Source organism: Dromaius novaehollandiae, unplaced genomic scaffold, assembly GCF_036370855.1.
Source record: "Dromaius novaehollandiae isolate bDroNov1 unplaced genomic scaffold, bDroNov1.hap1 HAP1_SCAFFOLD_41, whole genome shotgun sequence".
NCBI classification, from domain to species: domain Eukaryota; kingdom Metazoa; phylum Chordata; class Aves; order Casuariiformes; family Dromaiidae; genus Dromaius; species Dromaius novaehollandiae.
In genome coordinates this window covers 1,063,997-1,089,163 of record NW_026991492.1, presented here as the reverse complement: position 1 = coordinate 1,089,163, position 25,167 = coordinate 1,063,997, and the positions used below count along the sequence as shown (strand labels likewise).

Below are 25,167 nucleotides of genomic sequence, written 5' to 3'. Positions count from 1 at the left end.
GGGCCTGAGGCAGAAGTGACCTCACAAGTACAAACAGCAGCCATAGGCCTGCCACTGGACTATCAGGGTCGCAGGCACAAGTGACCTCACAATCTGCATCAAAGACATGTGCCCACTGCTGGCCCATCAGGGACTGAGGCAGAAGTGGCCTCACAAGTACAAACTGCACCAATATGTCAATATGAGGCACTGAGGCCAAGGGACACCTCACCATCTGCATCGAAGTCATGGGCCTGATGCTCGCCTAGGAGGTACTGAGGCAGAAAGGACCCCACAAGAACAAACAGCAGCAACGTGCCTGCTCCTGGCCTAGCACATTTTGAGACACAAGTGACCTCATCATCACCACCAAAGCCATGTGCATGAGGCTGGTCTCTCCGGTTCTCAGGCACAACGTCCTCACCAAGACAACCAGCAGGAATGTACCTGACGCTGGCCTACCAGGTAGGGATTGAAAAGGGGCCTCACATTAAGCCCTGGAGCCATGTCCCTACAGCTGCCCTAGCAGGTACTGAGTCACCATTGACCTCACAAGCACCAATGACAGCCATGTGCTTGTTGCTGCCCTATCCCGTACCGAGGCACAAGTGACCTCACACTCAGCCTTGAAGCCGTGTGCCTGCTGCTGGCCTATCAAGGACGGAGGCAGAAGCACCTCACAACCTGCACCAACAGCACTTAGGTGCCTCCCCCGGCCTAGGAGGTGCTGAGGCACAAGTCACCTCACAGGCAGCACCCAAGCCAGCTGCCTGCAGCTTGCCCAGCAGCTCCTGAGGATAAAGGGACCTCACAAGCACAGACCCTCCCCATGGGCCTGCTGCTGACCTATCAGGTACTCAGGCAGAAGGCACCTCCACATCCACACTGAAGCTATTAAAAGGTTTCTTGCTGATCAGGAGAATACACAGAGGTGACATCCCAAGAACCTGCACCAACCAAGAGCCTGCTGGGCACAGCCTTTTCTCTACAGGAAGGTGCTCTGCCAAAGTATCTGTCACAGGGGGAGCTGGGAACCTCCACTGGTTCCTCAGGCATGAGAAACATCTCTGGGCCAGCCTGTATTTCACAAGAACACACGGGTTGAGGCAGGCTTCTCTGATGCCCTTCACAGAAGAGAAGCTCACCTGGGCCGCTCTCATGTACCTTGATGTCACTGTCATCGCTCCTTTCATGACGCTCCTCTGCAAACGGCTGTCATCTCCTGGCAGGATTCTCTCCAGGTCATGCGACATCTCCACTCTGTCACCCTGGGCACAAATCACAAAAAGGAACAGTTGCACTTGCATCTCCTTTACCATCGAGTCCTAGCTGTGAAAAACTTGTTCTGCAGCACCTGCTAAATGACAGCAGGATGCCACTGCCATTTCTAGGGCCTCGGTACAGACATCAGCCCAGGGAGCAGCTGCACTGGAAAGGGTTTCTGACACTGTCGGATCAACTCAACACTGCACCAGGCATCGACCTGACGCCAGACCTCGGCTGTGCCAGCTAGTCTGCAAACACACTGTCTCTGCCCCACAGAGCTGGCCCTTCTGCTAGATACAACCAAGTGCCAGCAAGCAGAGATGGACGCAGGACACTCGCCACTTGCACACTCCCCAGGCACTGCTCTGCTCACTGCCTTCCCCTGGCTCCTCACCTCAGACACACAGGGAAGCTCTTGTGATGACACCAGGAGGTGGCCAAGGCACTCTGGGCTCACAAGCTGCGTGCAAACTCTCAGCACAAGACCAGGGCCAGAGCTGGCTCCTCGGGTGATGCTGCTGCTTTCAGAAGGAAGGATGCTGCTCCCTGTGGGCACAGCAGCCTGCTGCTTTCCACCCCCACAACCCCACCACATCACAAAACTCCAGCTAGGGACAAGGATTCGGGCATTTGTTCTGTAATAAAGAAGTTACAGACACAACTTGGAAACATCTGGGAGTCCTGTAGGTCTCCTGAGCCCAAAGCAACCTCTGCCCCTTTCCTTTTGTTAGCTGGACAAGGAGCTTCTGTGAAGGGCAAAGGGGTGCAGAGGCTTTGAAACGAGGCATCAGCAAGGAGACAGGCCCAGACTGGAGGTGTGGGGAAACACCTGCAGTCCTGTGAGAACGGGATCTGCAACAGGAGCCTGGGCTCCGCACCTGGGTTTGCAGCACACCAATGGCTGGGTGCCTCGGGCAGCCTGGCCCTGGGCACAGCTTCACCCCTCGCAGAGCCAGAAGCCCAAGAGCTCTGAGACTTCCTCAGTTCAAGCTAAGCAGGCTTTGGGGCATGCAGACAAAGGCACACAGGGGATGCTGGCATCTATTAGAAGGGTCTTTGACTTGTCCTATATGGCACCACAACCATCTAGGAAAAGGAGGGGGCACTACGGCATTTGCTGCGTGGGCTGGCACTAACAGCATTTGTGGGAGGAGGAATTAGCAGCACAACAGAGGTACCAGGAGGGGAACCCGCACCCCAGGTCACCCAAGAAAGCCAGGCGCAATTATTGAAGCCTTTGCATCCACATGTAGCCTCACCTCATTCACTAGCAGCTGCTTTCACACAGGGCTCACAATGCTGGCAAAGGTGTTGACAGCTACAGGGACACACCCTGGCACCCTGCCTCCATCCTCGGGGGCTCCAGGACTGCACTGGCAGCCTACCTGACCATGACTGGAGCAACCTAGGAAGAAAGAATTGGAGGGTTACTGTCAGTTCTGCTGGCCTTACATAGTCACAACAGCCAGGGGCAAATGTCTCCCCTCTATGCCGAGATGTATTTATTTGTGAAAGCAGAGCCAGCAGGGCCACCGGAGACTTTCTACCCCTCTTTTTGGCACAGCTGAGGCCACGTCTGGATACCAGGTCCTGTCTGGGATCTCCAGTTCCAGAAAGGCAGGAACACACAGGAGGGAGTGCAGCACAGGGCCACCAAGTAGGTCAGGAGCTGGAGCATGGGGCATATAAAGAGAGGCTGGAAGAGCTGGGTTTGTCCAGCCTAAGCACGAGAAGGCCAAGGGGTAGGGGGGAATCCTCTTGCTCTGCACAGCTACCTGATGGAGGGCACAGAGAAGATGGAACCAGATTTTCTTGCAGGTGCACAGTAACAACCTGAGAGGCAACAGGGACAAATTGGAGCATAAGACATTCTCCCTAGAGATTAAGAGCAACCGTTTTTCTCCATGAAGGTGGCCAAACTGTGGCACAGGCACCCAGAGAGATTCTCACATCTCCATCCTTGGAGAGATTCAAAACTACGCTGGAAAAGGCCCAAAGATACCTCATCTCCTGGGACCTGCCTTGAGCATGGCATTGGACCCCCACCTCCAGATATCTCCCCCACTGCAGGCTCAAGGGATCTGCTATTCTGAGACTCTGTTCCAAAGGGACCAGAAGCTTTGGAGCTTCCACCTCCACAGCTGACCAAGGACAGGTGTCTCTGAGCCACCCATTGCCCCAAGAGTCCTGACTTCCTGTGAGGTGGCATCTCCACTGTCTGCAAGGGTCTGGGCAGGCAAAAAGGGGAGAAGTGGCTCTGCCTGCTTCGATTAACTCCCCATCTCTCTGATGGATCGGAATGGATTAGGGTCTGGGATTGGAAGATGCAGTGAGGCTCCAGGTTCAAGAGAAAGCCTTCAAGGAGTGAGAAGATGACTTTCCCCAGAAGTCCTGGTACAATCCCAAAGACTCAGCGAAGCATCAAGAGCTTCAGAAACTGCAACCCTGAAACTCAACTGACAGGAACCAGCAAACCGTGAGCATCCCTGGCTCACACCAGGATGCTCCAAGGAGGGAACATGGTCACCAATGGTCCCCACCCCAGGTCTCCCAGAAGAACACTGTAATGGCAGGCTACGGCCTGGGAGCACAGCACTGCTCCCTCCAGACACCTCCTCCCATGATGAGCACCAAGGTGTGGGGACCGCCACCCATTCCCACCACAGGACATTCACCACTGTGACACCCTGCACCCCCGCCTCTCGCCTCACAGAGGGTGGCCAGCCAACACGCACCTCTGCAGCAGGGACACACAGGGCACAGCACCACACATGGCAGCAGCCAGGGCACCCCAAGGGCCCCAAAACACACACAGACCAGCTCTCCAGCCCTTCCATTCCCTCCCAGTCCTCCAAGGCCTTGCAACAGGCCCTGCCTCTCAGCAGCCAGGCACAGCCCTGCGCCTGCTCACTTCCCACCTCCAGCAAGCAGAGAGCAAGTGCTCTCCCAGGGGCTCAGCAGGCCAGCTCCTGCCTCTCGCTTTTGCCTCCCATGCCCCCAGGGCGCTCACCCAAGGGGCCTCCCTACGGAGGTGCCCTTTAGGCCTCCAATGCAGGAGGCCCAGTCTCTTTGGCACCACTCACCCTCTCACAGGGCTGGCGCAGGGGGCTCACAAATGACCACATGGTGACACACAGACACACGGACCAGCACGCACAGGGCCAGGGCACCAGCCCTAGACAAGCAGGCTTCCAACCAGGAAAATGGCACAAGGCTTCTGCTGCTCTCAAGCATCTGCATTCCCCCGTCTCTGCAAGGGCTGGGATTTGTCTCCCAAGCAAAGCCTGGAGCCAAGCCAGCAGGTTTCAGCAGTGCGCGTGACACATGCAAAAGCCAGTTGAGGCCCTGACTCCAAGGTCTCACATGGCATGGCACAGGGAGAGTCCGAGAGCACCAGCAGAGTCACCCACTGAAGGAGCTGGGGGTGTGGGAGAGCCAAGCTCCTTTGTCCTCAGGTTTGGTACAAGGAGGTCTCCTCTAAACCAGCACCAGGGGCAGGCTGGAGGAAGGACCACTTCTCTCTCTTCTCTTAGTAAGCAATTGAGCCCCAGTGCTCCACTCATTGGTGCCTTGACTTTGCAGGGCTGTACTGAGACGATCCCATCAGGGCCTCAGCTGGCACAAGCTAGAAAACAAGAGTGGTCACAAGGCAAAAGCTCTAAGAATATCCTCTAAAAAAAGGAGGAGAAACTCTAAAAGCACTCCTCTGCAAAAAGCCAAGGGAAAGTGCTTCCAGCACACAGGGTCCACAATGCCTGCCCAAAAGCCAGCCAGCAGCCTCCTTGGCAGATGACTGTGCTCACCACCACTCCCTTGGCTCCAGCTACTCACAGCAATGCATCTAGGGCTAAGTGGGGCTCCTCACATCCACCCAAAGCTCAGGAAAAAACCAGCCCCTTGCCCGTGGCAGCAGTGGCAGCACCTAACGACACCACACCTAGCACACTCATGCCTGCACGTGGGCTGCTCTCTTTTTCCCCTGCTGCAGCACAGGAAGGTCACACTAGAGAAGAACAGTGGTGGAACTTGCAGAGACTGCAACTGGAAGGAAGAGAAACCTGAGCTGTGCATCCCTTGTAGGGCACTCTGGCTTGGCTTGCCTTCTCAAAGGCCCTGCTTGCCTAAATAGATCCGGCATGTGAAGGCAAAAGCCCCTTAACAGTCATCTGCCAAGAACAGTCTTGCCTGTCTCCAAAGACCACCTCTCCACAAGGCCTTCACTTCTCCAAAGAGCTGCCAGCATGCCAACAGCCAGCAGGCAGTGAGCATCTCCCACCGCCTCCTCCTTCCTCAGCAAACACTGCTGCAGAGGAGATCTCTCATTGCAGAAAGCAAACAAGAGGGAAGGAGGGAAAAAGCAGGCTTGGCTCACATCTCAGAGAGAGCAGAACCACTGCCTGGCCTTTAGGCAGCATCCTGCCCGCACATCCTGCACAGACGGCAGCATGCTCCCAGATTCCCTTGGTCACACCACCAGGGCAGCCTGGGCCCTGCGAGCCAAGTCACCTCCTCACCTCGCAGTGCTCCCCAGCCTGGTGGCACTCCCCACGCACAGCACTGCTCTCTCCACACACCTCCTCCTGTGTGGAGCAGCACCAAGACACTGGGGCCACCACCCATCCCCATGACAGGAGACCACAGCGTTGTGACACCCCACACCCCCACCCCTCGCCTCACAGAGGGTGGCCAGCCAACACATGACTCTGCAGCAGGGACACACAGGGCACAGCACCACACATGGCAGCAGACAGGGCACCCCCAGGGCACCAAAACACACAGCCCAACTCTCCAGCCCTTCCATTCCCTCCCAGTCCTCCAAGGCCTTGCAACAGGCACTTCTTCTCAACAACCAGGCACAGCCTTGCGCCTGCTCACTTCCCACCTCCAGGAATCAAAGGACAGAGATATCCTTCAGATCTGGGAGAAAAAAAATCTCAGAAGCCCCCTGGTATTTGGATGGGGCAAAATTCTCTGCAACACACAGATGCTGGAATTCAGAGATTACCAATGTCACTGCTCACGCCAGCACTTCATTCATTTTGCAGCATAAAAGCTCTAGCTGGACTCCTTCATCTACCGGCAGCAGGAAGTTATTAGCAAGAAGTGCAAAGTGAAATCCTACGTTTACCAGCAAACTTCATCCTCATTTTAAATGTAGCACTACGAATTCATGATGCACATGGAGTGGAATAAAATTTGTAACAGATGGTGTGGAATGTTATTGTCTACTTCTGCTTGATTTATTAGTTGCATCTCTGTACTGCTGTAGAGCTCTGCAGGTGTCAATTCCTCCTCCCGGCACACTCACCAAACCCAGAACTGACCTCACCACCAAAATCCAAGCCATGGGCCTTCTCCTGGCCTACCAGCTGCTCAGATAGAAGTGACCTCACAAGTCCATATCCCCACCAGGTACCTGCTGATGGTCTATGGCCTTCAGACAAGGAAGTTTCCTTGAAATAACATGCCCTGCCATGAACATGCTACTGCCCTGCCAGGTACTCTGACCCAGGAGACCTCACAATCTGCTCCCACACCCATCTGCCGGCTGCTGGCCTGTCAGGGACTCAGGCAGAAGTGACCTTACAAGCATATGCCCAAGCCATTAGCCAAGTGCTAGCCTTGCAGAGACAAGTGACCTCACAGCGACTCTCCCAGCAAGGTGCCTCCACACAGTCTACCAGGCACTGAGACAGAGCTGAGCTCACAAACATTTCCCCACCACGTGCCCGCTGCTGGCCTCCCTGCTGCTCTGGAGGAAATGACCTCAAAGTCCATTCCCAGCAAGGGGCCTGCTACTGGCCTGTCACATACTGACACACAGCTGACCTCACCAGCACATTCCCCACTTCATAGCCTGCTGCTGGCCTATCAGCTTCTCACCCAGAAGGCACCTCACAGGCACCTTTACAGCCAGGCGCCTGCTGCAGCCCCGGAGGCTGCTGGGACAGGAGGGACCTCAGAGTCAGTTCCCAGCCAGGGGCCAGCTGCTGCCTGCCAGCTGCTCTGTCTGCAGTGACCTCACAAGGGACTTCCCAGGCAGGGCCTGCTGCTGGCCTATCAGGGACTCAGAAGGAGATGACCTCACAGTCCCCTTCACAGCCAAGTGCCTGTCCCTGGCCTACAAGCCTCTGAGACAGCAGCTACCTCACGATAACTTCCCCAGCCATGAGACAAATCCTGGCTTATCAGCTGCTCAGGCAGAAGTGACCTCATCATCAACAGCTGAGCCACGTGTCTCCTGCTGGCCTGGCAGCTACTGACCAAGAGCTGATCTGACACTGGGGATCTCCTGGCCCAGCTCTTGCAGACAGCCATCACCTCCCTGCCCACAGCCCGGCCACGTGGCTATTGCCGCCTGCAGCTGCCCCTGCCTCCCCCAAGGCTCAGCCAGCTCCTGAGCGGCCGCCCGGACTCACCCCGGGGCCTTGCAACAATCACAGTGCACAAAAACATCCGCTACGGAACAGTTCCCACCCCAAGAGCACATCAGCTCCTGCCTAGGTAGCACCTACACCTGGCCCGGGAAAATTAGCAATTGCAGAAAGGCCTGCAAGTAATTCTGGGCAACATCTCCTAACAGGAGGATTGCATGGGAGCAGCGACCATGGAGCTGGAGACAGCAGGGCCTCATGGCCCAGGCAGAGGCAGAAGCCTTCCCGCAACTCCCAAGTCTGGTTCCTGCCCCAGTGCTGAACACCCCCAGGAAATCCTCCACACCCCCAGGACAACAAGCACTCTCCTGCTTGGGGCCCTGACACTCGGAGACACGGGCAAGGACTGCGGCCAGGGCACCTCAGCGGGGGAAACCAGCAGAGCCGGGATTCAGCAGCTCTGCAGCCCGGCCTGGGAGCAGGGCTAATGGCACCAGCCAGGGCAGCACTGGCCGCCCAGCAGCTGCCCAGGCCCTGCAGCAGCCCAGCAGCTCCCAGCACAGAGCTGCTCTGCAAACACCCTCCCGGCTGCTGCCAGGGCCGCAGGGCTGCGGCCCAGCAAGAGGCCCGGAGCAGCCGCAGCGGCTGGGGCCCGGCGGGTCCCGCGGGGACAGCCTCTCTGCGAGCCCTGGAAACGCACTGCTCAGGACAAAAGGGAGCCTGGGTCAGGGCCCTGGTGAGGCCCCCAGCAGCCTGCTGCACTGCCGTTGGCTGACAGAGCCATCAGTCCAACTCGGCCTGCCCTCCTCCCCTTGCTGGCCAATAGGAGGGCAGCACTGGGGGCAATGCCATGGCAATGCTGCAGCCCTGTGTGACCCAGCGGGCAGCCCCTCCCCTCGCTCCCCTTCTCCCCTGCGATTGGGCACCATGTTGTGGGTGGCAGTGCGGGGCGTGGCGGGGCCTGGGGGCAGCCCAGCGCTGAGTGCCCTGGCAGTGCGGGGCCCCAGGGCCCGGCCTCTGCCCTGCAGGGGCTGGGCTCTGCCACAGGGGCCCCGCGGGGCTCCTGGCTGCCCTGTGCCTGTGGGCTGTGCTGGGTGTGGGGGAGCAGCTCCAGGGCCGGTGCTGGTGCCGGCCCTGGCAGCAGTGCGGGGGCCCTGGGCATGGCTGGGGCGCTGGAGCCTGCGACCAGCATTCCTGCTGCCCCCCGGCCAGGACAGGGCAGTGTCCTCTCACCCCTTTGGCCCCATCAGGACCCTACAGCAGGGTTGTCACAGCAGCCCCCACCCTGTGCAGCCACCCCCACAGCCCGGGATCCACAGCCCTTCTTGCAGTTAACAGTTTCTGTGCGACCGACCCTTCAGGAAGGAGCTCCCAAAGTCGTTGGATGGACGGGAATGGATTAGGGTCTGAGATGGGAAGATGCAATGAGGGTCCAGCTTCAACAGAAAGCCTTCAAGGAGTGAGAAGAGAACTTTCTCCAGCAGAGTCAGTACAATCCCAAAGACTCACGGAAGCATCAAGACCGTCAGAAACTGCAAGCCTGAACCTCAGCTGACAGAAACCACCAAACTGCGAGGATCACTGGCTGTCACGAGGATGCTCCAAGGAGGGAACACGGTCACCAACAGTCCTCCCCCAGGTCTCCCAGAAGGACTCCATGATGGCAGGCTGGGCCCTGGGAGCACAGCACTGCTCTCTCCAGCCACCTCCTCCCATGCTGAGCAGCAAAACACTGGGGCCACCACCCTGCTCCACCACAGGGCACCCCGCAGTGGGACACACCGCTACCCCCGAACCTCAGGGGGTTGGCAACCAACATGCACCACTGCACCAGCGACACACAGGGCACATCACCAGACATGGCAGCAGACAGGGCACCCCCAAGTGCCCCAAAACACCGAAAGCCCAACTCTCCATCCCTTCAATTCCCTTCTAGTCCTCCAAGGCCTTGCAACAGGCCCTGCCTCTGAACAGCCACTCACAGCCCAGGGCCTGCTCACTTCCCACCTCCAGGAAGCAGAGGAGAAGGGCTCTCACAGGGGCTGATCAGGCAGCTCTTGCCTCTCGCTTGTGCCTCAACTTCTTTGAAAGCCTCTCAGAGCCACTCGGAAATGCCATTTTCAGAACAAGAGAGACCCCTGGGAAGGGCCCCTCGCGAGGACACCAGCAGCCTGCTCAGACTTTGCCCAGCAGCTCCCAAACGCAGCTCTGAGCAGCACCTGGGGGCTGCGGTGGCAGCAGCAGCTCAGGGAAACCCTTGAAAATGCGTCTCAGACCCACAAGGGCAAAGCTTCCTGCTCCCAAACCCCCCCAGCCGCCCTGGCCCAGCTGCTCGGGGGCAGCCGGCACGTCTGGCTCGCAGGGCAGCTGCCCCGGGGCCAGGGCGCTTTGTCCCGTGCTCCCGGCCCCACCAGCCCCTGCTGCAGCTCCGGGAGGAAAGCAGCCCTGGGGCAGCACCGCTGCCCCCGCCCCAGCAGAAGGGCACCCGCCGCCATCGGGATGTGCCCGCAGCCCCGCCAGCCCCACTCACACCTGCTCCTGCCCACCCCCTCACTCCCGCTTTGATCCCGCCCCGCTTCCAGGGCTGGGGTTTTCCACTTGCTGCACTCCGATTGGCTCATAGAGCCACCAGTCAAACTCATCCCCACCTTCCTTCTCACACCAGCCAATAGGAGGCAGCACTGGGGCGTTGCTGGGGGAACGTTGCAGCCTCCTGCCTGGCAATCAGCTCTGCCCCTTCCTCCCCCCCCACCTGCCATGGGGCACCATGTTGTGGGCAGCAGCGGGGGGTGCGGTGGGGCGCGGTGGGGCCTGGGAGCAGCCCGGCGCCATGTGCCTGGACAGTGCGGGGCCCCGGGGCTCGGCCGCTGCCCCGCAGGGACTGGGCTCTGCTGCAGGGGCCCCGCAGGGCTCCTGGCTGCCCTGCGCCCGTGGGCTGTGCTGGGTGTGGGGGAGCAGCCCCAGGGCCAGTGCTGCTGCCAGCCCTGGTACCAGCACAGGGGCCCTGGGCATGGCTGGGGCACCAGAGCCCGTGGGGCAGGGCAGGGCCAGGCTGGGCCGGGCAGGGCCCTGTGTCCCCTGGGGCCCTGGCCCCCTGCCCGTGGCAGCCCCGGGGCTCGGCAGCCCTTGTGCTGCGCCCGGCAGGGCTGGGCTATGGCCAGGCAGGGGCTGCTCTCTGCGGGGCCGGGCTGAGCCCCGGCACGTCCCTCCACAGGTCTGAGGAGCCACAGGGCCCCGGGGCAGCAGTTGAGGGCAGCAATGGGGAGAGCAGCTGTGGGCCTGCTGGTGGTGTAAGGCCTGGAGGAGGTCTGGTGTAGATGGCCCTGATGGACTCCCCCCAGCACTGCCCACCACGGCTCAAAGAATGCTTGGGATCAACCAGGACTTGTGGGATGGCAATGTCACCCCCACCTGTTTCCAAGCTGCTCTCCCAAGCATACTTTCTTTTGGGTGCAGAGGTGTGACATCAATTTGCAGGAGGACAGGGGCTGTCACCACCTGAAAATGGCATCTCTGAGCCAGAACATGCTCTGCCAAGCTGCAGGCAGAAGAGGATCCATGGGGAAGAACAGAGGTTCTCTCAAACAAGTAGACTACTAGGATTTATTACAAGGTGAAGGATCCATTTCCAGCAAGGGCATTTCCAGCAGGCTCTTGAGAGCCCCACAGAACTGCAGGCCACCCCAGCCTCTGGATTGCAGCACGCCTTTCCTCTCAGAGCCAGATCCCAAAAGGGGACCCTATCCCAGGGAAACCTGGCCATGGATTGTCCCCACCCCCACAGGATCATTAGGGCTTAGGGCCGAGCCCCAAGACCCAGGAGTCCTGGCTGCCACATAGTCCCCCCAGCCAGTCAGGACTCTACAACAAGGCTCTCTTGGCAGCCCCCACCCTGTGCAGCCACCCCCACAGCCCAGGATCCACAGCCCTTTTTACAGTTCACAGTCTCTGTTCGACCCCTCAGGAAGGAGCTCCCAAAGCCCTTACCCTCATTGGAGAACCGCAGGAGCCCTGGGAACAAGGAACTGGGGTCTGGGCTGGTGGTCATGGACCATCAATCCTCCATCTTGCTTGTCCCCTTGTCCTTGGCTCGCTTCTCCAGACGAGGAGGAAGGACGCTCTTCCCATCTCGTTACACAACACTCTCTGATGTGCCCTTGCTCCTCTGCCTGTCAGTGAGGGGCCCCAGCATGGCTCCCATCCCCTCTCCTTGCCACGGAGTGGCTGCAAAGGGCAGTGGCAGGCAGCACATGAGCGGTGCCCAGCAGTGACCAGGCCTTGCAGGGAAGTGAGGGTACCCCTGTGGCACCATCAGGGAGACATCTGTGTGAGGTGGCACATCCCACTGTGACCTCAGCTCATGTCATCAGGGGGCTCAGGAGGTCACTGCCATGGAGATGGCACAGCCAGGGAGAGAGCAGAGAGATTTCTCCTCATGTCCTGGAAAGCAGTCACCTCCCTTCACCCATGTTATTTTCCAGAACTTTTCTGATAAATCCTTCAGGAATGTCTCCAGATGGTGCCAAAGGCTGTGAAATATCTCAAATGGGGCACTGGAGAAGTCACTTCTGCACCCCTGCACTGACAGGTCTCTCTGCCCTGGGCACACCTGTGTGGGAATCCAGGGCTTCAGGGCTGGTTTAAGGTTTGGCATTTTTCAAAGCCAGGATCAAAGTCACATGAAATGAAACAGCACAAAGTGTGGCCACAGGCTGAGATGCTTTGGTGAGCTTCAAAACTGGTTTCTGCTGTGGGTCTCTCTTTTTGTAGAAGTCAGATGTAGGACAACATGGAACAGGACAGAGCCTTCCACCTTTAGGCACCAAAGCAGGCTCTTTGTTTTTAAAAGTCCTCAGCAAGGTTTCCCCGTCTGTGGTGCTTCGGAGGAAGATGATATGCCAGAGAAGAGCAAATGTGCCCTTAACACCCATCATCTGGAGGGCCAGCCCAGGGAGCAACTCTGGGGAAGTTTTCCCTTTTCCCATGCATTTTGCTCAGCTTTCCTTCTGGCTGAGCCTAGGCAAAGCCATTTTTCCTGCCTGGTCCTCTTTTGGGCCTTGGGCTTTTCAGTGTCCCCTCAAAGTAGTGCTTCTTGCCTGGGAGTTGCTAAAGCCTCTGGCACCCAGGACATACCCTGCCACCACACAAGATTTCCTGGGGGTCTGTACAGTCCTGGCACCCTGGATCTCCCACAGTTTGGACCCTGGGCTTCTCAAGACATGCCCACACACTGCAGTGCTGCTGTGCAGGCTCTGGTGCAGAGCCTGTAAGGTGGTGCAATGCCTCAGGACCTGCATTTGGGATCATTCAGAAGTTTGTGAGGTGAGCAGCTCCCAGCTCTGCAGCTGCTGAAGCTTGAGAATGTCCCTACAACCAGCCTTCCTGCTCTTCCTAGTCTCTGCACAGTCCCAGGTGACTCTTGCAGAAGGGAGACTCCATCCCTCTTGAATACTGTCAGAGATGGGGCTTTCCAAGTCACTGCCAAAGGAAGGACTCGTTTACTTCTTTGGGTTGCTTATCCAGCCTGTGGCACCCTCCCTGTGACACTGTGAGCCCCAGCTCTGCACCCTGAGGTCTCTGCCCTGTCTCCTGGGTGTCTGCCCAAGGTCTTGCCAATGCACCAGGGCCATGGGAAGTGTTGCTTTAGAGAGCTCACTTGAAGCTGTGACATGTCGTGGAGCTGCAGCCTAGTGGAAGCTAGCCTGGGACGTGGCCATGCCCCCACACCCCCCCCTGCTCCTGGCCCAGGGTCCAGGAAGGTCTCTGGGGAGAGCAGTGGGTTTGGTGTGGGTGGGATGGGTTTCCTCTGACATGCCTGAGTCCTGCCTGGGTTGCTCTGAGGGCCCAGGAAAACCCCTCTTCTCTAGGGACTTGCATAGAGTGTTTTCCAGACTTCTGTACAGAAACACAACTTGGCCCAAGATGTCCAAGAGCAGCACAGCCCCTGGCTTGGTCCAGGACCCCCAGCAGCTGTATGGCTCTCTCCTCTTTTTCCACATGTCTTGATTACATTAACAATTTCTAACATCCCCTTTACAGCACATTATCTGGACACTGTAACATTGCAACTCCTTCCATTACCCTTTGTTCATTCCCACACTGCACTGATGTTTTGCTCTTTGGGGAGTTTAAAGCTTGCTCTGACTTTCAGTAGTTTGCTCCTCTGGGCAAATCCTCCACTCTGTTTCTATCTAGCATTTCCTATCTATCCAAAAGCTTTCTAGTCCATCTCTCCCTTGTGGAAAGGGGACCTCATTGGAGGCAGCTTGGACTTAGCATGCAGTTGAGGGGTGTAATTATTTTTAGGAAACTGCACCATGCCTTTTTTTTCCTGGCTTGCAATTAAGAAAAATTCTTCTGTGTCTGTTTGCAGCTCGTTCTCTAAGGAAAGCAGGTGGGAACTGGGGCATATGAGCTGTAACATTCAGTTGCAGACTTCAGTGAAAAAAGTTAGACTTTAACAAGAGCAATGCAAGTCCCAGGTGGCTGATGAGGGCAATGGCAGGTTTGGGGAGATGGGGAGGAAGATTGTCCATACAGTGTCTGACCTCTGGGACACTGCTTTTCCTACATGTCCTGACTTCCTTAGGAGACACTCTGGATCTATATCATTCAGAGAATGTTGCTGTCACTTATTGTGAAAGCTGAATAAGAATACTAATCATAAAAACCTTAAAAAGCAGAAATACCTTTACACTATGCTCAAACTGAAGTCACTATCATTCCGCTACACTGCTGAAACCAATTAGCCATACATTACTTGAAGAAAGTTATAGAGAGAGATGTGGTTCATCGGGGCTCTTTGCATTGTAATGAGCCCCATGGTGTATTTGGCGCTGAGTCCATGAACCTCAGCTATTGAGAGGAGATGGAGCAAAATGTTCAAGTCAAAGTCAGAAGCAAATCCCAAACTTTAGCAGAGCATTAATACATCCCACTGAGGGCCATTACCAGCAAAGACTCACTGGGGGCTGATTAGAGCAGAAAATTGTAATCACCAATTACAGGTAGGCAAAGGAAATGTGCAGGTGGCTCTGGTACCATGTTAACCCTTGGTGTGTTTTTCAAGCCAAACGGCCAAGCATCGACACTGAGACCCTGGGAAGGGAGATCCTTCCCCCCACGTGTTTTCCATGGCTCTTCCTGGGGGCAGTGTGCAGGTCGGGGTGTGCAATGTTGAATGCAGGAGAATGGCATGAGACCTGCTGGGCTCCCCAGGGGACAAGGGGACAGTGAGGCCTTGGTGTCTACTCATAGGTCTCAGTGGCAGAGACAACAGCCATAGGGGACAAAGACATCAGGTCTGTTGGAGGCTTTCAGCCTGTTTCAGGCAGTTGGCCTTCCGTGCTGCCCAGGCACACTGCTGTCTGTCTAACTTGCATACGAACTTGTATGCAAGTGTACTGTGGGAGAAAGTGTCAAAAGCCTTCCTGAAGTCAAGGTACGCAGTGCTTTTAACACAGAAGACCATCAGGTTGGTGAGGCATCATTTCCCCTCAGTAAATCTTTGCTGACTCTTCCCAGTCACCTTCTTCTCCCTTGTTTACCTAGAAATGGGATTGGAGAAGACTCGGTCCATGACACACTCCTGTCACCCTTGCCGACCTATCAGGCTTAGCTGTGCTCAGAAGGAGTCCTCCACACCCTCCAGAATCCTCTTGGACTCTTTCTACCCTGCTGCGTTGCCCTCCCAGCATATGCCGGGGAGATTAAAGTCTCCCCATTGAAGCCGAGGTCTGTGATCCACAGACTTTCTCAGGTTGCCTAAGGTTGCTTTTGTAGTTCTGCAACAGCTTGTGCATTTCCCCTTCCTCTTGTTTGGTGGCCCAGGCTTTGTGCATTTGTGAATATTTGGGCTGCAGAACCTCAGCTGTGGCACCAGGGCTGAGCGCAGCGTTGTTGCTGTGAAGCCTGTTCCCCAGAGCCAAGGACACCATGTATGCAAAGGCCAAAGTTCAGCACAGAGACCTGCTGGCGTAGATAGCAGATGGCAATGTAATGATGATATGAGGCACCCACTAAGAGAGCAAACCATGCAGTGTCCAAGGCCAGAGAGAAACAGAGCTGGGCCACGCAGCCGTGGCAGGAGAGGTGTTTGGTGCCTGAGGTGAGCCTGTAGCATCTGTGTCCAAGGTGACTTTGCAGCACCTTGGGGCCTGTGACAGAGGTGACTGGATGTCCAGGAAGGACAAGGTGCCCCTGAGAAATCCCGGGACCTGAAGAGCTTGCAATCCAGGCATGCTGCAGCTGAATCATTAGCCCAGTCCCTGTTCATATCATTGGGAGTCAGAAAAGGTTTAGGGAGAGGAAAACGAGCAGGGTTTGAGAGTATAGGCATGTGCGTGGAGACCTTAGTGGGACGCGTCTTCCATCTTTGCAGTATGCTTGGATGTAGATGGCATGGACTTCTCCTAAAAGGGGGGATCCCTTGTCTGGGAAGAGGTAGGAAACCCAAGATGCTGTGGGGCGTTTGTCCAGCAACCACTCCGAAAGCATATGATTTTCCTGTAGGTCCTGTGCTGTATCAGCTAGAAACATGGTGGTTGTGCCGAACACCCCATGCATCTGATGTGGCTCTGCAAGCCTATTGTCATTGCACTAGATCAAGTGTCTGCACTGAATTACGTTAGCTGAAATACATTAGCTCCACCTGGCCCCCAGCTGATGCTCTAGAAGGATTTGGGTGTCATAGTTGCTGCATCAGAGCAAGCAGACACATATCTTGGACGACCTCTGGCACCACAAATGTCAGAAGGTGTTTGTGTGCGAACAGCCGACTCCCACTCTCCATCTCCATTGATGGCAGTGGGAGCTTAGACAAGGAGCTCGCATGCAGATACCCATTTTGTACACAGCAAAACTGGGACAGGGAGAATCGCTCCTCCTACGAGTTTGTGGAGTGCACGGGAGGGAATTGAATCCCATTTCATCTTGAGGGCTTCTCAGTGGGCATTAGATATATTGATTTCTTCCTCTAAATCAGCCCCTGAAGCACAAGTCAATGAACTCACTCTCCTCCCTGTCTACGTGTCCTGATGGGAGCAGGGCTTTCTAGAGTGGGACATTTCCACCTCTCAGATAAGCATGCTCTGATGAGACCAACTGCAATGCTGGACTCAGTCTCTCTCCACTGCTTAGAGAGGGACCACCAGTGATTATTTTAGTCCACTTCAGTGGACATTTTCCAAGGGTGACTCTGCTACCTTTCTGGAGATGTCAGCCCTGGAGCCCTGGGAATATCTTGAGGGTGCACAAGGGACAGACAGAGCAAGTCACATCTTCAGCTGGGCCTCTGCTCCTGAGCTGGGCCTGGCTCCTGGGACTGCAGGAGGCCATGGCAACCTGGCAGGAGCTGCAGAGAGACAGCTCTGTCCAGGAGCAGCTCCTCTAAAAGGAGCAGCAAGACTCAGGGTGCTGCCTGCAGGCTCCAGGATGAGATGAGCAACTCAGAAGTTAAAGACAGTCAGGAACAGGAGGACAGCTAGGGGTTCACTGTGAGCAGTAATCTTCACCGCCCTCGACACAGTAAGTCTCTGGCTGCAGGCAATGCTGCTGTGGTTCCCAGAGGGCTCTTCTGCAGCTGGCACCTTGCACAGCTGATAGGGTCTGTCAGGGCAGCTCTGCCAGCTTCTCCTGTTTGGAGCAGGTGGTGCTTTAGAGCAGGAATTCCCAGCTGTCAGATTGACAGGGCATCATGGCTACCTTCTTCAGGGGATGGTGCAGGGATGTGAAGCTGGGGTGTGCACCTGGGTCTGCCCAGGGCTGTAACTCAGAGCAGTGTCCCTGCACCCATGGGTGCCGTGTGCCCAGGGCAGTGACTCTGCTGCCTGCGAGGGTCAGCACTCAGCCTGCCCGGGGAACTCCTCAAGATGCTGCAGGGAGAAGCTCTGGGTGGGAGGATCAAAGGGCAGGTTCATTCTCCCATTGAGAGGGTGCTGCATAGGTCAGGGCTGCTCACAGCTCCAGCTCATGCACAGGACATTTCTGAGGGGACTTTGCAAAAGGAAGGTGAAGGCAGGTGTTTACTGAAAGAAAAGGCAATTCCCTGAGATAGTGCTTTGAGTGTCCTTCCACCTGGCAAGGGGAAAATGGAAATGGAGCTGTCGGGTTTGGACACGTGGCTGAGACTCATTAACTCACCTGCACACAGAGGGATGCCCCTGGACAGTGCCCTGCTGCTGGGAGGTTTCTGCAGGACACACCACAGAACTCTGGGGAAGGTTTTGGCATCGCATGACTGACCATGACTTGCTCATCTCTCTCCTCCCATGATGTTTCTGTTAGAGATTCTCTACCCTTTCTTGCCCATCCCTGCTGCCTGGAGCTGTTTCTGCCAAGAGCTTTTTCTCTGTCCCATAGTCTTTTCCCAGTCGATGTTCACAGACCCCATCCCCCACTCTGTTCTGTGATGGACAGAAACCTCCCGGGTCAGGGCCCTGGCCAGGGCCATCTCTGTGCTTGCAGGTCCTGAGGAGCAGGTCAGAGAAACCCTGATGAGGCCATAAAGGTGATGCTGCTGCTGTCTGCAGGCTGAGGTGGGGCTGGAGGGACTTGCTGAGGTTTCTCACAGACTTTTTGCTCTGTCTCTCTCTTAAGAGAGAGAGTTGACTCTTCCTGAGCTGTCTCCCTCTTAAGGAGAGCCCATCTTTAGGACCCTTGCCTATTTCTCTGGGCTGTCCTGCCAAGCTGCAAGGTGCCCTCCAGAAGAGCACAGCTTCCCTCTAGCATTTCTGTGATATCTGAGAGTCCTTGGTCTGCTCCTGTGAGTCAGAAACCTTGTCACACTTCTCATCACTTCCTCCATCTCTGGGCTGAGAGAGAAGAATTGGAAATCTTCCCTTTCTAACTGAAGTCCTCCGCTCCCAGCTCAGTCCAGTTTCTTTCTTAGAGGAATGTGTGAGTGTGCTTGTCCTTTATCTGAGTGAAGTGCAAGTGCAGGGCAGTGAGGGGCAAGACTCACTGACAGACCAGAACCCAGGACTGTACAAAGTCACAGCGAGCCCTTTTTTCTTCCTTGGATGCACAAGTGCTCATGCTGAGAGCAACTGAAATGCCAGAGATTTCTAGCCCGTCCAAGAATGCTCCCACAGTGTAATGGAGGCATCTAAAATCTAAATCAATATATAATCAGACTCCTCTGCTGCAGGTTATTTTCTGGAGGTAATAGGTGTCAAAATATTGAACAGCCCTTCCACATAAGGGGTGGACATAATTTGCGGGATGTGCGGGATGTGCACATCAGAACCAGCCCCTTGCCATTCCCACTACAGAGCCTGGAGGAAGGGCACAGATGTAAACTGATGTGAGGAGCTGGTTTATCTCACTGGAACGGGGACATCTAGAAAAAGTCAGGTCAGCCCCTGCCCTCGCTTGGCTGTTTCCCTCCCTTGCTAGGGTAGGGTGGGAGCTGGTGTGACTGATTCAGACACAGACACCTCTGTTCAAGAGGGCAAGATTGGGGGGCATGAATCCCTCACAAGGGTCTTCTCTTTCAGACACAGCTGCCAGGAGTGCTGTAGTCAGCTCTCATTATGGTAAATAGAGAATATTCCCCCTGGGTCACTGGACCAAGCCCCCTCCACCCAGCTGATGCAGCCTGTTCCCAGGTATCCCCCCAAATACCTGGGACTGTTTGACATGTCCATTTACACCTGCGGCAAAGCAGAACCAACTCCTCTGGAGCTATGGGCAGAGGCCCCTGCTGCACATGACACACTCAGCCAGCTCAACCCAGAGCCCCAGAAAGGGAGCTGAAAGAAGGTAAAGGACAGAGCAAAGGTGGGGGGGTGCTATGAGAAACAGAATGGGTTTGACTCAGAGAAGCCTGCTCCAATATTTTCTTTTCTTTTCTTTCTTGGACAGGCCTCCTGTGTCCCAAAGGAGCATATGTCCAACGGCAGCTCCTTCAATGAGTTCCTCCTTCTGGCGTTTGCAGAAACATGGGAGCTGCAGCTCCTGCAATTCCTGCTCTTCCTGGGCATCTACCTGGCTGCTCTCCTGGGCAACGGCCTCATCATCACAGCCATAGCCTGCGACCACTGCCTCCACACCCCCATGTACTTCTTCCTCCTCAACCTCTCCCTCCTTGACCTTGGCTCCATCTCCACCACTGTCCCCATATCCATGGCCAATTCCCTGTGGGACACCAGGGCCATTTCCTACTCAGGATGTGCTGCCCAGGTCTTTCTTGTTATCTTCTTGTTAGGAGGAGAGTTTTATCTGCTCACAGTCATGGCCTATGACCGCTATGTTGCCATCTGCAGACCCCTGCACTACGGGACCCTCATGGACAGCAGAGCTTGTGTCAAAATGGCAGCAGCTGCCTGGGCCAGTGGTTTTCTCACTGCTGTCCTGCACACTGGGAACACATTTTCAATACCACTCTGCCAAGGCAACACAGTGGACCAGTTCTTCTGTGAAGTGCCCCAGATCCTCAAGCTCTCCTGCTCAGACTCCTACCTCAGGGAAATTGGGGTTACTGTGGTTAGTGCCTGTGTGGGCTTTGGGTGTTTCATTTTCATTGTGCTGTCCTACGTGCAGATCTTCACTGCTGTGCTGAGGATCCCTTCTGAGCAGGGCCGGCACAAAGCCTTTTCCATGTGCCTCCCGCACCTGGCCGTGGTCTCCCTGTTCCTCAGCACTGTCATCTTTGCCTACCTGAAGCCCCACTCCATCTCCTCCCCAGTTCTGGATCTGGTGGTGGCTGTTCTGTACTCGGTGGTGCCTCCAGCAGTGAACCCCCTCATCTACAGCTTGAGGAACAAGGAGCTCAAGGAGGCACTGAGGAAAGTGATTTCATGGATATTTTTCAGCAGTGGTAATATTGCAATTTCTCTCCACAACTGACTCCCACTGTATCCCATACCAGGACTGATCTTTTTTTGTTCACTTTATTTTTATTATGACTATTATTACTATTAGTAGTAGAATTTTATATCATGTTGCTGCACAAATGCTTCAGTTCATTCCACCATTACTGAGACAGCTCTGTCTCACCTGATGTTCACATTACAATATGTTCAACACTGGGTCAGAGCTGACTCCCTCACAGGATCTCTGCAATAAAGTAGGTTCTTCCTGATGCAGTGGCTGGCTCTTCTTCCAAAGCTGGTGTCAAGAATAGGCCCAAGGAATTGCACCCCAGAATGGCCTACAGTGCAGGGTTGTCCATGGGTTCAGGAGCAAAAAGCTCATAATCATGTAATGATCTCTTAGAGACCAAGGGCTGGATTTAGGACTCCCCCATCAGTGTCCAGTGACAGTGGAGGGGATGAATGGTCACAGATTTACATACCCAGAGCTGTGCCACATGTTAAGGCCCAGTGTCAGATGCCTGTCCTTCTGGAGGGGAAGCTGGAGGTGCCAGGAGAGCACAGGGGATCTCCTGGGACAGCGTGTGCCTGGAGTGGGCAGTGAGCGGAGCCTCACAAAGGGAGAGATCCTCCAAGGTGGAGTCACCTAAAGTGCGAAACCCAGGTATCCATGGGCAAATGATGCCTCTGCAATCCCAGGAGAGGCAGTGAGGACCCAGCTGTCACAGGGAAGGGAGACTGGAGAGCAATTCATGTCACACTCTGCGAAATGCCAGGGGCAGGATCTAGAGGCACACCTGGACACTGCTAGCACCCTTGGAAATGCCCCATAGTCCATCCAAGCACCTGCCACATCTCCAGTCCCTTGGAGGGATGAGAAGCTGCGATCCCCATTTGGTTGGATCTGCCTCCCACCCTGACCAGCATGACCAGTGCAGAGTCACCTCATGGCCCCGTAGCCCCACAGCCTGCTTGCTCTGCAGAGCAGTATCACCACTCAAGGCCTTGGAGGAGAACAGAGGAAGGGGTGTGGGAATGGCCAGCAAGATCAGAGGAGCAACTGGGAGAGATGAGAAGGAAGTGGAACTGGGCTTGAAAGGGTCTTGGAGGGAAAAATGCTGACATATAATGCAAAGAAAAAAATGTTCAGAGTGTGGGTACACTAAAGCAAGCTCACGGTGCAGAGCCAGAAGCTCTTGCTGTCCTGGCCCTTCACATGGCTTCGGCAGTGGCTGAAGAAGGATTAATGCTCCCCACCCTCCCAGCTCATCCTGCCCTCGTCTCTCCTGAAGTGTGGCACCAAAAAAGAAGCCTGGGACCCTTTGTGGAAGCTTGTGTTGAAGGAAGCAGGACTTGGGAGCTACATCAGTTTGTTGCTGTCCTTCAGGCCCTGTCCCTAGTGCATTTCCTTGAGACAATCTCGCCCACCCTGTGTGCTGGTCCTCACCCCAAAAGTCACCCCCAGGCAAGGCTCCATGCCCAGCTGGAGGACTGTGTGTCCTCCTGTGACCCCTGGGAGAATAAACCATCTCCTGGGTCCTCTGGAAGGCTGGCAGGGAGCATGCAGAAGAGGTCCTGAGGCTGTCTACTGGGCCTGTAGACCATCCTCCTCCCATGGGGGCACTCAAGGAGGGTGCCTTAGTGCAAAGATGCAGCAGAGCTTGTTGTTGCATGAACAGGGAGGAGAAGCTGTCCCAGGAAACTCCTCACACACCCAGTCCCTGGTACCCGCCATCTCCAGCACTGGCCATTCCCCATGGTCCTGCTGAGGGCTGATCTTTGAATGTGAGCAGCTCCGTCTGCCTGCTGGGCTCAGCACCTGGGTGGGGGGAATGACCACCCTGCCTGGCCTCTCTCTGGGCCCAGACCCCAGCAGACCCTGGAGCATGGCCTTCTGCTAACCCTGGGGGAACAGGATCAGGGCTGGGCAGGGGCTGGGGACTGGTGGGAGGCTGCCAGGCAGGGGGGCCTTGGGGGAGGGGGCACTGAGGGCTGTCATGGGCACCATGTTGGGGGATATTTCCCCACCCCAGAACGCACCCTGTCCTATGGGACACCTGCACAGTGGAGCTGTGGGGCCAAACGCAGGGCAGCAGGGCTGGGCCAGTGCAGGGATGAGGTGCAGATGGGAGCCACGACACTCCAGAAACTCCCAAAGGTCGTGGAGGGGACTCACTGCTGCTAGCAGGGTCAGGGGTTTCTCAAGGGCTACCACCACCAGCACTGCCTGCCAGGACTCCCAGAGCCAGCACAGGTGGTCAGTGCCCAGCACTGCAGCTGACAGTGCCCCTTGCCCTGTGTCACCGTCCTCTTTCAGGAGCACTGCCAGGTGCATCACTCCCTGCCCAGGTGTGGAGGGGAGCTGCTGAAGATCTTCTCTTCTCACGCCTGCTTCCCCCAGCTCTGCCCTGGCATCACCCACGGGCTCTGCCCTCGGTCATGTTATGTGGCCATATGTTCTCATCTGGGATCTGCAGCACATAGCTCTGCTTGGAGCTGGCCACCACGGCCTGCCTGCGTGGCCCCCGGAGATCCCAGCAAGGCTGTGCTTGGAGGTGAGGCTGTGATTGTCCGCAGATAAAGTTGGTGGGATGGTCTGGCTGGGGGCCAAGGGGAGGAAAGGACAAGAGGAGAAGATGCAGTGGGGGAAATTTCAAATGAGTTTAATGAAAAAATGAAGAAAGAACCATGAGAGCTGAGCAGCACTGGGGGAGGGGCCCAGAAATTTGAAAAAAAAGAAAAAAAAGAAAAAGAAAGAAAAAAAGACTCTCTTCGAGAAAGCACTTCCCAACCTGATCTAACTGTAAAGTTAGCCCAGCTCAGAGCAGATCGTGGTCCTGAACATCTCCAGCAGTCCCTCCCAACCCAAATCCTCCAGGAGGAAGGGGCTGGAAGGAGGAGTCCTGGGCAGGGGACACTGCTGTGGGGTTGAGGCCTTGCTGGCATTTGTACTGCCTGGTCAGCTCTGTCCTCAGAGTCACACAGGGAGTGAGTTCATCCTCAAAAGGAGTCTCTGCTCCGTGGGCAACAGGCATCAAACCAGTGCAGGGAGACTGCAGAGAAGGTCTCAGGGACATGTCAGGCATTCAGCCCCTTCGACTGCTGAGGTGTCCCCAGAGCGGTGCTTTGCATCCTGGGTCTTGAGGGCTGAGAAATCTTTAGAGCCAAAGTAGATGGGAGTCCCATGTCCTGAGCTCACAGATTACAGGGCATGAGAAGGGCTGTACTGGCTGCAGGGAGGGAATCGAGGCATGAGCAGATCCCCCTCTGCCCTCCCCTCTCTCTCACATCCCGCAACAGAGATTGTGTTTCCTGTGTTGGCCCTCCCTGCCAGGCTGAATTCCCAGCTGGAGGGAACACAGTCTTCACACTGGGGAAATGCAGCAGAGCCCAGTCTCATCTAGAGGAGTGGGGTCCCACCACACCTGCTGGGTGGCCAGGGCTGCAGGCTGCAGACCCCACGCTGTTCCCCGCAGACCTCCTGCCTGGGGCTGGAGGGTGCCCAGCAGCAAGGCAGGCATGCCTGGGGGTCTGGTGCCATTGGGGTGGTGGCCTTTGGACCAGCCTCTGTCTGTAAGGGCCTCAGGAGCTTCTCCGCCTCCATGTTAGTGGCAAAGTTAGTGTCCCAGCTTCTTCCCTCTGGAAAGCTCAGGATTTAATTCTCTGGAGAAAGGGTGGGGGGAAAAAAAAAGACTGTTGTCCATGGGACTTACACTACGCTGTCAGCTCTCTACTGTCTTCTCCTGCTCTATCAACCCAAAAATCCTTTGGCAAGGGCGTTTTTGCTTTTGTTTCTGACCCTCTCTCTGACCCTGCTGTGAGCAGCAGGTTGCACTACAGGCCTCCTGTGGCCCCTTCAACCTGAATTATCCTAAAAGCCTGTGACCTCAGGCCCCATTGCAAGCACAGAGCTAATGTTTCTGGGACAGGAGTCACTTGTGCTTTATGTGACCATCTAAAAGAAGGCAGGTGAACACCTCCTCCTCCCTCTTGACTGTAAGGGCAGCCTGGGAGGCACTGCCTCAGACTTATCTACATCACCCTGGAAATTCTTTGCGTCTACCTTTAACCACATAAAAGTCCGTTGCCTGGATCCCTCAGTGGTGAGGGGAGGAATGCAGGCTCTTCTGCCTCTAAGTAGATGGTGCCATCCTGCCCTTTCTTTCTTTCTTGCCTGAAGCTGAGCCTGGATGGGGAAGTGAATGTGGAGGTTGTCTGTCACTGCAGTGACCGTGAGATGGTGGAGAGGTAGGAGGAATAGCAGGATCACCGCCCTGGACTGCAGCAGAGGATCAAGATGATCCTTGTCAGGATGCCATGAGTGACTGGCCTGGAGGGCAGAGGCGCCATGGAGCCCTCTTGGAGCTTCAGGAATAATGTCCTCAAAGCACAGGAGCACAGGAAAGTCTGCAGGAAAGTCCTTCAGGGCCTGACCTGAGGCTGGCATGGATGAACAGGGACTTTGTGATTTAGGACTTGAAAAGGCAGAAGGAAGTGCACAGAGGGTTGGAGGGGGAATGGGCTGCCCAGGAAGAAGACAGAGACATTGCGTAACATGGAGTTAGGCAAGCCAAAGCTCAGCTGGAGCTGGAGCTGGAGCTGGAGCTGGAAGTGGGAAGGGATGGGGAGGGCAACCAGAAGGGCTTCTGTAAGGATGTTGGCAGCACAAGGAAGGCAGCGAGCAAGGAAAATGTGGTCTCCCTGCTCAGTGGGGCAGGGGACCTAGTGACAAAGAC

General features: G+C 55.9%; 2 protein-coding genes across 2 annotated transcripts in view; one reads left to right on the top strand and one right to left on the bottom strand.

The window, feature by feature from the left end:
• Window positions 1-4,370, bottom strand: part of LOC135326937 (olfactory receptor 14A16-like) — a 39,950-nt gene extending 35,580 nt beyond the window's left edge. The window contains exons 1-2 of the mRNA XM_064504579.1: window positions 4,329-4,370; window positions 1,125-1,247 (exon numbers count right to left, since the gene is read on the bottom strand). Of these exons, the coding sequence (XP_064360649.1) occupies window positions 1,125-1,247; window positions 4,329-4,370 (165 nt within the window). The remainder of the gene's footprint in view (window positions 1-1,124; window positions 1,248-4,328) is intronic.
• A 15,135-nt stretch (window positions 4,371-19,505) lies between these two features.
• On the top strand, window positions 19,506-20,465 carry LOC135326936 (olfactory receptor 14C36-like). The gene has a single exon (XM_064504578.1). It carries the CDS (start codon window positions 19,506-19,508, stop codon window positions 20,463-20,465), a length of 960 nt encoding a protein of 319 aa, XP_064360648.1.
• The last annotated feature ends 4,702 nt before the right edge of the window (window positions 20,466-25,167 follow it).